The following is a 13,961-nucleotide window of genomic DNA, read 5'->3' as shown; positions in this document are numbered from 1 at the left end:
ACTAACTGGAGCAGGAAAGATGCAATAATACTGGAGCTGTCAGCCACATGCTTTTTTATGTGTCTCACATTTTGCATGTGGAATCAGACCAGTAACTTGACTGAGCACTGGAACAGGTTGCCCAGAGAGGTTGTGAAGTCACTGTCCAAGGAGATACGGAGAAGCCATCTGGACATGGTTGTGGGCAGCTGGCTGCGGGTGGGCCTGGGCACCTCCAGAGGTCCCTTCCAACCCCAGTGATTCTGAAATTCTGAAAAATACATCCGGAGTGATGAGCTTGTATTTCCAGGGAGAAAATTCTAGTGCTGTGGGGTTTTTGATTTTGTTTTTGTTTTTTTTTTTTTTCCTTCCTACCTCTCTCCTACCAATATGCCCTTAAATAAAATCCCCAGTTCTGCCATCTGCTGCGGCTCAAGGACTTCTCAGGTACGGCTTTGCAGGCCTTCACGATCTAAAGGTTGTTGTGGAGAGAATGTTCGTGGCTGAGAGCTGGAGAACCCTTCAGGCCGAATGGCGTTTTCCTGCTCCCTCACTGATGGTCAAGTGAAGGAAACCTGCCACAGCTTTAATGGAAAGTACTGCACAGTTAGGAAAAAATTGACCGCCCCCTATGTTGCTTTGCACTCTGCCGGTTTATAAATTGTAATGCTTTTCATTAAAAAAGAAAAAGAAAAGTGTCAGGTCTCTATGGGTCCCAGATCATTAGCAGGATCAATTCCTTTTTCGCTGCAGAGATCAGAGGCTGCAGCCTTGCACAGCCAGTCCTTCAGCTGCTGGTGTATCGAGCAAACAATGCAGAAGCAGAAGAGATGGTGTGTGGCTGCCTGAATTGCTATGCCTGGATTTTTGTTGTGATAGAAAATTCTTTCCTTGCTTTGGAGCCTGTGAAATGAATTCAGTCCCTTGCAAGGAGTGGGTCAGAACAGTCTCATCAGCTCCTGTATTAGGAATGTGAAATCCCTTAACTTGGGCTTTGCAGTGAAAAAGATTTTTTCAGTTGCTTCAGGAAGTCGATAATAGGATGTGAAACTTTCACCTCTGAAGGAGGGCGGGTGATAATGTGAAATTGTTGCCATGTGAAGACGTGTGCACCGGTGCTGGTGTGGAAGGAGTTTGACGTGAGTCAGGCCAGCCCCCCAGCCCACCCCCCTGACAGGACCTGCAGCCCTGCTGGAGATGTCAGTACATACATCTGAGGGCCAAGTGTATTGAACAGACTGAATTTACTTCTTAGTCATGGATGTGGTTGAGTCACAAGCTTGTGTGTTCTCAGTAAACACTGTAACTGTTCTGTGAATAAATAGAAGAACCGAATTTATAGAGGGTTGTAAGACTGTGCATCATAAGATGCCCTTCTGCTATGACTGGTCTGAAAAGTGTGGCTACGAGCATACCAGTTATCCTGTCTCTGCTGAGCCTCTCATCCCCTGCGGAATGGGGTTCATGGGGTTGTTAAAATTTGATTATAAATTGCTTTGTAACACTACGTAGCATGAGGCATTCTCAGTTCTTTGCTTTCCCTCTCTAGGGTGGATACATGCGGTTTATACTCCAGTAGATTCTCTGGTGTTTGGTGGAAATATCCTGCATAGCTTTAATGTTCCCATGCAGCTTCGCATCTATGAAATTGAGGACAGAACAAGGGTAAGGACACTTGATTCTCTTTTTAACTGAACGTTCTTTGTGACTATGATCTGTCATAGTCTCTCTCTCATATTCCCTTCTGACAAACAAGAACTGATGGGATCTCCATGTCAGAGTCGTTGAAACAAGAGGTAAATGTGAAGTAATGACTCTTTCAAATGTTGACTATTTTTAGTGGGTTTTACTCATCTGTTTTTCCCTACTTCCCACGGATGTGTCCCTTCTGTGTCTTTTGTCTGCTGGTTAAAACTTCCCTTTTGCACAAAAACATATTGTGCTTTCCAGACCTTTGTACCAGCACTTCTGGTAACCCCCTGCTTATCAGCCCTCTGTGCACCCCTGGAATGGTTACCCCAGCCTGGAGACCTCATGGGATTAGGATGGTTCTACTGTCCACAGCTGAACTGACAAACCTGCACAGAAGTTGCATGTGAAACGACGTCTTCTATACTTTGCGGGATTTTCTTCTACAGTGACTCAATACTGTGCAAGAATTTCTTGGGGCAAAGAGAGTCTGGGGTGAGACATCAATCTGAACATTGTGGTGTAGCATCTACCTGATGGAAAGCGTATCACATCTTGGAGGAGATTACTGGGCAGCCGCTTTGTTGGGAGTGAAAATTTTATCCATTCTGATGCAAAAATGGACCAGTGGTATGTGCAAATTCAGCTGGGGACTTTTTGTAGCAGTTTCGGAGGCATTGCACTGAGTCAGTGCTGGCAAACCACTGGCGCGGGTACCAGCTGTGCAGCTATTGGAGATTTGGGCTGCAGAATGGGAGGAAGCTACAACTCTTCTTCACTCAAAAGTCTTAAAATGTGATGTCTTGGCCATCAGTACAGTTTACATTTCTGGCTCCACGTGGGCTTTTACCCTGAACTGCTTTCTTTGCAGAGAGTGCACAGGCCTGAAGCAAAAATGTATTTGTTTTAAACTACATCTGTGACTTGGTGAGAGAACGGGCGTCCTCCCCCAGCCTCCCTTCCTTCTCAGGGGATACAAGGCCTGGTAATCTTCACATTGCAAAGCAGTGGCAAGAGCAGATGGTTACCTGGAGTGATTTTAATGAAGAGAAGGAATATTAAGCAGAAAAATGAATTCTTAGTGGAAGAGCAATGAAGAGAAAAGCTGAAATTCAGGGGAATTGAAACGGAGGGAATGTAGCAGAGAGCAGCAGTGGAGGTGGAGACCAGTCTGGCTTTGAGCAGGTGTCCCAAGGCAAGAATGTCAAGTGTCTTAAGAAGCGTAAAGGGACTTGGACAGACCAAGTTATGAAGGCAGAAGCAGGAAGGGGCTCGCTGCTGCAAGACAGAGGTGCTGGGCACAGGAAGGTTTTCCGAGCGACTATAAATAAGAGCCAGCAATATCTGCCAGATCTCTACGCCACAGGGGTGTTGCTGCCGGGACAGATGCTGGCACAGGCAATTCGCATGGAGAACAGAGAAGGGAAGAGCAGGAGGAGGGTTTGATGCCAGAAACAAGTTATTTCCATTGATGTCTACGGGGAAGTTGAGAAGGAAACACTCTTTGTCCTGAAGTTTTATAAAAGCTGACAGTTTGTTCCCATAGGACTTGAGCAACCCAGGATCACCCACCTCGGGCTGCAGCTGTTCAGTTGAGCTTCACGTCAGGCCCTTCTCCCTGGGAAGCTGGATCCAACCTGGATCTCTGGAGCTTTTAGACCAGCAGGCAGATTTCCCCGTAACAGTCCAGTATTTTGGTAACTTTTAGGAAGCTGCCAACAAGTTCCACTGAAATGCCTTTGAAAAGTGACTAGCACCTTGATTCCATGGGAAGGTTTTGGGTTGGTTACCTGCCTCTTTGAAAATGCCTAGTCAGAGTGTTTTGGAAAGGGATACTGGAACATTTGGAACTCCAAAATCAGACCTTTTCTCAGTTTTGGTTTAGATTTTCTTCACAGTCTGCATAGCTTTTTTATCATTCCCTCCCCCTCCAAATACTTAAGTGCTTTTAAAAAGACTAATGAAAGCCAAGAGCCCAGAATTTCCATGACTTCAGAGAGACAATTTTGGCGCTCCTGTGTTGCTGTGTGCTGGTGACGTGCTGTGCACAGCCCGTACCTGCGTTCAGACTTGTGCTCCCAGGCAGCCGTATGATAACAAAGCTCTGCGAACAGTTGAAGAATAACAAGAATTTCCAGACAGGAACAAAAAACAAGCTGTGCAACTAAGGCATACAGAAGTTTGATAAAAGGCAGGAAAATCAATACTGTTATTTAGAAGTAATATTATAACACACCCTCAAACGTAAGAATGTCATACAGGAATCTCGAAGAGGTAAATGTTTTCACATTAGGATTCTAGTGTGTACTTCTTTATTTGCTTTGCCAATCAAATTTTGTAATTTCTTTGTTCAAATAATTCTATCCACACACTGGCTACTAGAGCAGGCTCGGTACAGTCTGTAGTTCACACAGATTTGCCAGTGTGAACATACTGCAAATGAGTTTCTCATCAGTATTGATCTTTCCATTGTGTATAGCACAGAAGTAAATTACGTGATGTGATTGACGAAGTAATTTGCCACACTCAAAGTGTAATACAGGTGTGTTTCCCCTCTTCATTTTGCACAGAGCAATTTTATGGCGGTTTCACTGTGTTTAAACCTGCTATATAATGCTTAATCATCTTTGATTGCTGATATTCAAAGTCATTTTCATGCTAGGTGTAGCTGTTATTGTCTTAGCAGCTAAGAGGAGAATAAATACATGGTTGAAACGGTAATGCTGATTTACAGCCTGATAAAATTGCCTGGTTTATATACTTGTCATGCTTATTCTAGCTTAATTTCTCATATCCCTGGGAGACTTTTTAAGAGGGTTATAGCCATTTAAAAATAGTTTTAAGGAGCAATAAAGAACATGTCTATTGTTGGAAACAGCTCCTAATGTGCAATTGAGGTAAACAAATATTCTCCAGCCTTCCAGTTTGCAGAGACTCTCATTTTGCAGTCTGGCTTTCCTAGAGGCCAATTAACAGCCAGTCAAATAGGCCAAGCTGTTCCGCTCTCTGCTGGACCCGAATAACTGCAAAGCCGCTGCCGTGCAGAGATTCATCGTCTCAGCACAGGGGTGTTGCAGTTCGGCATTGCCCAAGAGGAAGAACGTGTCAAACTTACTCCCAACTCATCTAAATTTAACCGTGTTAAAATATTTGCACGTGGATAGAGACAAAAGCACTCAAAATATACACGTAAGGTGGTCACTCACAGATGATGGTGTTCGCTACTGATTTGGTTTTCTGGAATGTCAGATAGTGGTTTAAGTGGGTAGAGTAATTATTTTGTAAATAATCATAAACTGTTTTTCAATATTGTGATTAGATTGATTAAACACGAGTGAAGTTTGTAAATATTTTAATAGACACTGTGGAAGAGCCTAATACTTTCTTAAGGAAAAGGCGTGCCTTTCTTAGGGTTTTTGTTTCGGTTTTGGAGGGGGATATAAGTCTCTAAAATAATTTCACTTTGAACTGAAGAAATACATCATATTCCAGAGAGGGTTTTTCTCGCTGTACAGGAATAATTAAAAAATTTATTCAGTGGATTGTAAATTATTAATCACAGAAGTTAGAGCTGGAAATGCCTATTAGATGATCTAGTGGGGGATTTAGTCCTCTGGCAGTGCCCATATCAGACATTACACTTCAAATTCATCACAGAGCACTCTTATTTTCTTTCTGTCTTTTATTCCTTCCCCCCTCACCATAAGAGTTCATTTGACCATAACCGTACCAATGAAAAACTATGGACATATACATAATGCAGTTCACCTGCACTACAGTTAATAAATGTCCAAGGACATCATAAAGAACTTGTTCCTCTCTACTTTTCCATAAGGCGAATTTTAAAAGATTTTCAAAGCACCGTTGGATTTGCTTTACTGGCAAAAGGCCCCGTAGATCTTTGCACAGTATCTCTTGCTACATGTGGTAGCTCATACATCTGAAGATGTGTAAAAGCAGAGCCTTTGCAGGCAAACAGTGAATTCCAGAGGCATGGAGGGATTTGCTGTGGGTTGGAACGTTGATAGCGAGGCAATTAGGAACTCAAATTGAATATTAAAGATTGATAAACATAATGGGAGCACTGCATGCATTACTGCCTTGTCTTTCACATTGAATTAACATTGGTAACAGCTAAATTTGGTGAAGCTCAGAATCTGTCAACAAATGTTGAGCAATGATGTCTTTAATATTCCCAGGCATGTGGCTGAAAACCTTTTGAAGGCTGAGGGGTGGAAGGCGCCTCCTGTTTGTAAGTCAATTCTTTGCAAATTTTGTTTCCTGCAGTGCTCTCTTGGAAAAATTTGAGTTCCTTTATTAGCATATATTTTAGCATGGCTAATTTCCCCTGTGTTCCATAATAGCGATAAGTGACTTGATCTCTTCCTTATGACAAATAACTAAACCAAAGGAAAAATATTCTCCAATGCAAAAAGGCCCAGGGGTTAAATGTTCTCACATTTAGGGGGATGTTGGTTGGTTTTTGCCTTTCTTTTTTCCTCCTTTTTGTTGGTATATGTGCTTTGTAACAAGCAACACAGGGAAACATTTGAAAAACTGCTGCATGGCTGGATGCATGACCCGTATCAACACACAGTTCAGGTTCGCCAGCTACATTTGTGTTGAATTTAGGAGATCTTAACTTTTGGGAATTGCAGTGGAAAATTTAAATCCTACACTGTGATACATTTAGTGGGACAATACAGTGTATTTTCCCTTTGTTACATTTTGTTTTACTGCTAAAAGTGTTTGCATTTCCTGTGCCCTGGGAACAGGGAAAGTTCTTTGACTGTCCACCTTGGGAACAGTTTTGAAAGGCAGGCATTCTAGTAATTCACTGATATGCTCAAATGGATTTTTTCATCACCACGCGGTTATTTCGACAGTGCCCGCTTTGCAGAGCTGAATCTGAGCTTCCAGGTGCTGGGTTAGTGGCTCTGTTTAGACTTTGCGTTTTTGGCGTTATCTGGGGTGCTGGTTTGGTGGGTTTTTTGTTTGGTTGGTTGGGTTTTTTTATGGGCTTTCTAAGAGAGTGCTCCTTTCTGGTGCAGTCCAGCTTTTCATTAAAGGTGGGGGGACACCTCTTGGCTAGGTGAGCAGTTATATGCGTAGAATGTCTTAAAGCAGCTCCTATAACCCCAGTGCAATGCATGTATGCAACCTGCAAATGCAGATTTCTGTGCCACCAGGAGAAAGAAGTGTACAGTGTAAGGACAAGTGCATGCAAGATGCATGGCATCCATTTTTAACAAATCACAATAAATATACATATGTTCTTGCATCTTAGGATCTTCTCAGATTCTTCTTTGGTACAGCAACCTCCCATAGATAGAAAACTATGCTAGAAGGGAAGGAAACTCACTTTGTTTTCTTTTGAATCTGAAATAATCTCAAAAATACATAGTGTTGGAGAATAGGCTTCTTGTGTGAGAACAACAGGTCTGAGATGTAAGAAAAAGTGCACAGCTTGACAGGATCTTTTGTCAAAATCCTGCTTTTCTGTTCTGTTTGTGGCAAAAGCTAACTTGCTACTGAAATATTAAGTGTAAACCACATAAGGGATTTTTACTCTGTTGTTATCAATAATCAAGAATTTGTGTGTTCATTTGTTTAATCAGACTGTTGTGAAGACCATAATTGAAAAACATGTATTTCCTTCTTGCCTCATGTTAGGTAATGTTGCCATTTTGATAGAAATCATGTAATAGTGGTTAGGAAATAATTTTTTTTAAAACATTTTTTAAAAACCCCTTTGGTTTAGCTTGAGTTTTAGTGACTGACATCTGTCCGTGACCACCCTATGTCTATACAGCAGGTAGAACATGCCGTAGGGGCCACCCATCAGGTCCGTGATTTCACAAGAACACAAACCTTTTTCTCTCGCACCCCCCCAAGAGGATACAAATTAGTGAAGCACGAAACGATGCTCTCCCGGCAGGCAAGCTCCTCATTCCGTATGCTGCCGGCATCCCGCTCGCTCCCACCGCTCCCTCCCCCTCCCGCGATCCTGTTTGTGCTCCTGATAACACGCCGGGAACGAGCACCGGCCCTTGCGCTGCAAACTTCTCGCCCTTCCCCATGGACTGACAGTCTTGCTCTTGCTTTCAGGTGCATGCCAAATTCCGTTATCCTTTCTACTATGAAATGTGCTGGTATGTTCTGGAGAGATACGTGTCCTGTGTGACCCAGCGCTGCCACCTCAGCAAAGAGTATCAGAGAGAATCAATGGTAATTGGTGAGTGAATCCTTTGAGCGCGGATTCAGAGCTGATGCTCGCACCTTGGGCTGGTTACTGCTTTGGATTCTGCAGAACAGATCGTAGATTGAACTGGAGAACTGTAGAAATTCTAATGAACTATTTATTTTGGGATGGGGAGGGTTTTGACTCTTAAGCATTTCCATGAAGTACCAGCGTACTTGGAATTATATTTATTGAGCATTCTCTTAGCAAGTGGATCCCAGAGAAATAATTTTTTGGATGTGTTTGTTCCTTGGTTTCGGTAATGTTTGCGTTGAGATGATCTGCCAAACAATTGAGGATTTACTGCTGTGTTTGGCACAGTACCTTAGTAGCCAGAAATGTGTGCATTGCAAATGTGTGCTGGTGGGATGGATATTTAGTCCTTTTATAGAGCAACTCCTCTACAGAATGCGTTACGGTCATTAAACCTGGCTTCTTTCTCTTTAATCTCCACTTTAGTTCTCTCTGTTTGGTGACTGACTTCTAGTTCTGTGGAATAACAAAACCAAGGAAACACCTACGCAAATCTCCACGATCTATAACCTGAATGCAGGGAGGTCACAGAAACCTTTACAATAGCTGAAAATGGACCATAGCGGAGACGGATAGATGTGCCTGAAGCGGGCAGGCATTACCTTGGCACTGATGTGAGCTTTACATCAGCGTGTGACAATTCCAGTTGTTGCCTGGCTGAACTCCTCTCTTTTTCCTCCCTTTAATGGCACAAGGCAGTGAGCCATGTTGCCTGCCTGCTTTTAGGCACAGAATGGCTTTAGTAGCACAAGCGCCACCTAAATCTTAACTGGTATGTGTTAAGTGTGGAGGAGGATTAAAGTATTTCTGTGCCTCCTGCTCCCTGAGGTGCCACTTGGAGTGAACTGGCGTGGCTGGAACTGCCCTGGCTTCTGGGCAGAGGAGGGAGATGCTCACCTGCTGGTGTAATTCTTAGGAGAAGGAATTGAAGAGCTTATGGGCAGACATCACTCTCCAGTGAGTTTTACTGACCAAGAATAACTTGAGGTAGCTAATAGTCTGTGTAGATAGGCCAGGGAGATTTATTTGGCTCACTGGGAATTTGGATGCTTCACATTTTGTGTCTCTTCTAAGCTCTGTGAGACCCCGGTCAGAAGGGGTAGTTAAGCAGGAGCTCTGTGGAGGGGAATTTTTCTCGTTACATAAAGATCATCCTAGAGGAAAGGATGAATTAATGCCTTGAATCGGCTCTTCATAAAGCTGTGACAAAACTCTGGTAACTGCATTTGTTGGAAAATAAGGAGCGACCTCCTGTTGTCTGAAGCACAGGCATGGAAGGAGGCTCATCCTAGAGACAGCGTGGAGGTGCTGGATTGCAGGGGTGACGTGTCAGAACAAACCAGGTGTGGAGAGTGGATGGTTCGGGACATGGAGATGGGACCTTTTCCAGCTAAATCACCAGTATGAATTCCAGCCCAACTCAGTAATTACTGGTGGTGGTTTGGTGATCCCCACAAAATGTGCATCAGTCTGGCCGAAAGATACTCAGATCATAAAGAAGCTCACTGGGAGCCATCAGTGTCCAGTATCTGGAGGGAAAAGGATTGTTTTGCATCACCAAAGAAAGCATCAGGAAAGGGAGCCTGGCTATTTGGAAAATGATTTGGTGGTGACATGGTTAGGGTCTTGTCTCCTGTGGTGGCTTCAGTTGTTGGTCTAGCGGAACGTGAATATGAACCCGTTCTGCTGTTGTTTGGTCATGGTCTCATGGCCATTTTGAGCTACAGTGAGCTGAGTCAGTTCAGTGATCTGACTGAAAATTAACCCTACCTAAAAATGACTGTGCTTGTGGTCAGTAGGGTGGAGCTGACGTGACTTGCAGCCCCACTGTGCAGCTAGGGGGGGTCTGGCTGGGCAGGTCCTGAGCTGTTGGTACTGCCTGGGATGGATTGATTCTTGCCGCTGACCGAGTGGTACCTACTGACAGCGTGCAGTTCATCCACCTGCCTGCTGTCTCTTGACTTCAGAGTATTAACATGCTGATAAAATCACTGACACTGACATCCAGGGCCTTTCTCTCCAGGAGAGAGAGAGAGATGTATGCTTTTTAAATTTTTTTAACAAACTTGCTTTTTATTTCTTGGCAGAATCTTAACCTTAAAATAATTATTTAACTGTAGATTGTGGTTCAGAAGCCCAGATCTACTGGATCTTTCACTTCAACATTTGTCAAATTCAAAGGAGTAAAGATACATTATTTACCTTTACAAAGCTGCGCTGCTTTGTTCTGCATGAGTAAAACTGTTTCAAACGCTTGTCTTTTCTTTTAACTGGTCTCTGTGTCCAGCCTCTTGACTCAAATCTCTACAAACTGTAATCCTTGAATTACACTTGTTTGTTCTGTGGTATCTGTATCTTAATATCATTCACCTGCTGTGGGATGGGAGTTCCAAATGAGGTCAGTGTTCCAAAACCCTGCTGCTTTGTTTTTAAGCTTTTCTTCTGAACTATTAAGGTCCTTAAATTGTCTCATCCCTAGAGACTTCTCTATCTGCAAGCGATTTCTTGATTTCCCATGAGAGAGTATCCCTTGACGAAGAATTTCCCATTATTCTCTTTAAAGAGTAATGAAACAAAGTACTTAACTTCTCTGCAGAGCCTTCAATAGATTAAATTGTCTTCTGTCCTTCTTGGTTTAAGAAAAAATTCTTTGCATCCTTGTATTCATTTTCAGAACTTTCTCTTGAATAATCTCAATTTTTAAAAAATAATTTCCTTGACATAGTTTATTCTAAATGCTTACTTTTTACCTTTCCTTTTGGGTGCTAGAACTTGCTATTTTTCACCCTGGAGTGCTGCTTTCTTTTCTGATATACCTTCTGATACAGTGCTCTTACTGTATTTCTGTTTTCTAAACATCTTGATTAACAAAACTTCAAACAGAAAAAACAACAACAACAAAACCAAACAAAAACCCCACAACCACACCAACACCTCAGTGTGGGGAAGGCTAAAACCTTGCGTGTTCCCGCTCCCTAAATAAAAATACCTGCCATTCCGAATGAGTTGGAAGCTGCTGGCTGTGGTTTCCTTTCCCGTTCTTCAGGCCCAGAATGAGTTTTCAGGCAGTTGCCTCCTAGTTGGTATGTGAGACCGTTCTTGTTCAGATCTCTTCTGCAAAGGGCAAACACTCGGGGAATGATGGCACGGCAGCAATCCCAGCTGCTGTAAAAGCACAATCTCTCTTTCTCTCTCTTTTTTTCTTTTCCTTGTCCCTCTCAGCTGTGACATTTGTTCTGCTGGCTGAAATCAGGAAGGGATCTGATTTGGGTTTGCTCCTGGATTCAAACGAGCGCTGTTTTGGGATGGATACATCTTCATTATTTTTACTCTTATCATGAATGAGTCTGTACTGGGTGTTTTCAACCACAATTGACCTTCAATGAGATATGGATCTGGAGAGTGAGCTGACCAAGAGTAACTGGGAGAAGATCCTGGGCTGTCAGAAATGTGCTTTTATAGCCTGCAGCTTTTATGATTCCCATTGCTAAAATTTTAACAGGATGGCTCTAACTGTATGTTAAGCCTGATGGATGAAAAAAATACGCCCTCTAGCATGGGGAAGGAGTTACGTCTTTTTTTGGTTTCCCTTCCTTTTCTCTGGATAAAATAGATTTGCTTATGATAGACAGGTACTAGACTATATTGAGTGATTTCCATGTGGAGTTCTCCATGCAGTGATACATTTTCAGTGTGCTCAGGGTTTTTTTCTGCTAACGAAAATGTCATCGCTGTCTTTAGGAGTTTGACAGCAACTGCTGCTCCCAAGTCACAGTGTCAGGGTTTGGAGCTGGGAATGGCAAGGTAGATATTACACACTGGACTGTTCGAAGGACTTTAGAAAGATTTCATAATTATACCTCACCCCTCTCCCTTTCTTTTAAGTTCTGTAATACAGCAAGTTGCTTTTCAGCAAGGAGGGAAACTGTGTATAATTATCCTTCTTGTACAAGTGGATAACTGTGGGAAAAGTTAAGTAATTTGCCCCGAACCACAGCGAAGTGAACCGCTATAGAAAAAAAAAAAAGGTATTTCTAGCTCTTATTCTTTGGTCAACCCTGTGCTTCTCCTCTTCACCGAGTTATATCACTGCCTGGTTTGTATAGGCTGGTTTTAGTTGCTTTGAGATGAAGAGGGGTGATGGTCTTTTTGCACAAAGTCGTATGGGAACCCAGACTGGAAAACCACTCTGAAAGTGGGGTTCTAACCTGGTGTTGGCTGGTGTGTCTCAGAAGAGCAAAACACAGTTGCACTGAGCAGGAGCTCTTCTTCATGGAGAGACTTCATAAACGCAAAACCTCCAAGACAGTGGAACCCTGGTAACATAGTGTTTAAAATGCACTTCTCGACAAAGTAAATGCAGATTAAGCTTATGTGGGACTTCAGCTCAGAGCATAGTAACTCTCAGTCAGATACTGTTTGCATTTAAATGAATAAATAAAAATCATGGCGTGTTGCATTACAACGAAACACTTGAAAACACAAAATTGAACCTGTCTTACCGTGAAGTCATCCTTCCATTATTGATTCCTTTGTTTTTGTTTTTTTTAAATTAGCTGCAGGAGCAAGACAGTTGTTGTCTTTTGAAAGCAGTCCGCTCTTAATCTGGTGGTGCAACAGTCCTGTAATCCCCCAGTGCTCCAGAACAGACTGATACACTTCAGGGTAATAACAAGCCCTGTCCCTAAAGGTAAAATTAGGCATCCTGTAACTGACAGGCCTGCAGAGAACAGGGCACTTGCCTGGTGACGGTTCGTTTTGGGGTTAGATGTAGGTTATTTTTGTACATCCGTACCCAGGTGTGGCTGGCACGGCAGGGCCTGTCCCGCGCAGCCAGCCGGTGGCAGCTGGCACAGCAGAATTTCTGCCCCCCCCGTGCACTTGTTTCTGATGGAAACAGGGCCCCAGTCTGCCCTGGTGTTCCACTGCTCCTGCCTTTTGTTTCCACAGATTAGAGCAAGAGGCAAAAAGTGGAGAGATCTCTCCTGGAGGCTCTTGTCTCTTAGTACCAGAACATGACTTGGAGTAAATTATTCACACCTCCATAACATGATCTCCCTCTCTTTGGGCCTTATCTACACCCGCGATTTGCCCCAGTTACAGCCATTAGTTCCTGTTCAGCAGAGCCACAGCATAGGAAGACACAAACATAAGTTTCTTTGTGTGGATTTATACCAATTTCTGTTAATGATGCTGTACTGGTAGCATAGGGATGTGTATCTGTCTTCACCTTCTATTTTATCACTGGCGTTTTCTCCCATCTAGGCTGGGCTTTTGTGCTTCAGTCGACTATGAAATAGTTCACCAAGGCAGTGTGGCTGAGAGAAAAGGCTCCAGCCCCGGGCCCAAGAGTCTGGATTCTGATTCCTGGTTTTGCCCTAGATTTGATGTGTGACAATGAGCAAGTCGTGCTTTCTCCCAAGCATCTGTTTCCTCAGCTGTAAAATGGGAGAATGACATAAGCTGATTATGTAGCCCGTGGAGGTGGGTGAGTGTGCTGGCTACTGTGGACAAAGGAAAAACCAGTGTTAGATAAAAGTTGGATAACCTAGCGGGTTTTAAATGTTCTGGTTAAGGTATTTTCTAATCCTGTTTATTTTTCTAAGAGAAGCGTGGGGGTGTTTAGCACAGAGCAGAGGGAGGAGCTGGTTTGGAGTGTTGCACGCCGCCACCTCAGCGCACAAAATAAACTGCTGGGCTTCTTCACGGCGAAGCTTTTTGGAGGGATGCAGGAGGGACTCGGCCTGCTCCGTGGATGGAGCCAGAGCTGGCTGTGCCCAGCCTTCCTGGGAGCTGGGATGTTTTGTGACTGCCATCTTTTCACAGGCTTTTCAGCTTAGATGTGCTTTTCAGGAGTCATTTTATGGCCATTTTGGTTTTGAGGAAAAGTGTAAACGTGACTGCAGGAGCAGACTGGACAGAGATGCTTGATTTTTGCAGACACTGTAGCAAGAGCGCTTTTACCCTGAGAAGTATCAAGTGGCCAACTCATATCTCTTGCACTAACTGATGCACAGAG

At 43.3% G+C, this 13,961-nt stretch overlaps 1 protein-coding gene across 6 annotated transcripts in view; it reads left to right on the top strand.

The window, feature by feature from the left end:
* KDM2B (lysine demethylase 2B) overlaps positions 1-13,961 on the top strand; it is a 115,464-nt gene that overhangs the window by 55,479 nt on the left and 46,024 nt on the right. For all 6 annotated transcript variants that reach the window (XM_065646776.1, XM_065646777.1, XM_065646775.1 and 3 more), the window contains 2 exons: positions 1,529-1,644; positions 7,777-7,903. In XM_065646776.1, the coding sequence (XP_065502848.1) occupies positions 1,529-1,644; positions 7,777-7,903 (243 nt within the window). The remainder of the gene's footprint in view (positions 1-1,528; positions 1,645-7,776; positions 7,904-13,961) is intronic.

The sequence above is a fragment of the Caloenas nicobarica genome, chromosome 16, assembly GCF_036013445.1.
Source record: "Caloenas nicobarica isolate bCalNic1 chromosome 16, bCalNic1.hap1, whole genome shotgun sequence".
Taxonomy (NCBI): Eukaryota; Metazoa; Chordata; class Aves; order Columbiformes; family Columbidae; genus Caloenas; species Caloenas nicobarica.
Note: the sequence above shows the minus strand (reverse complement) of the source record. Positions and strands in the feature narration are given on the sequence as shown.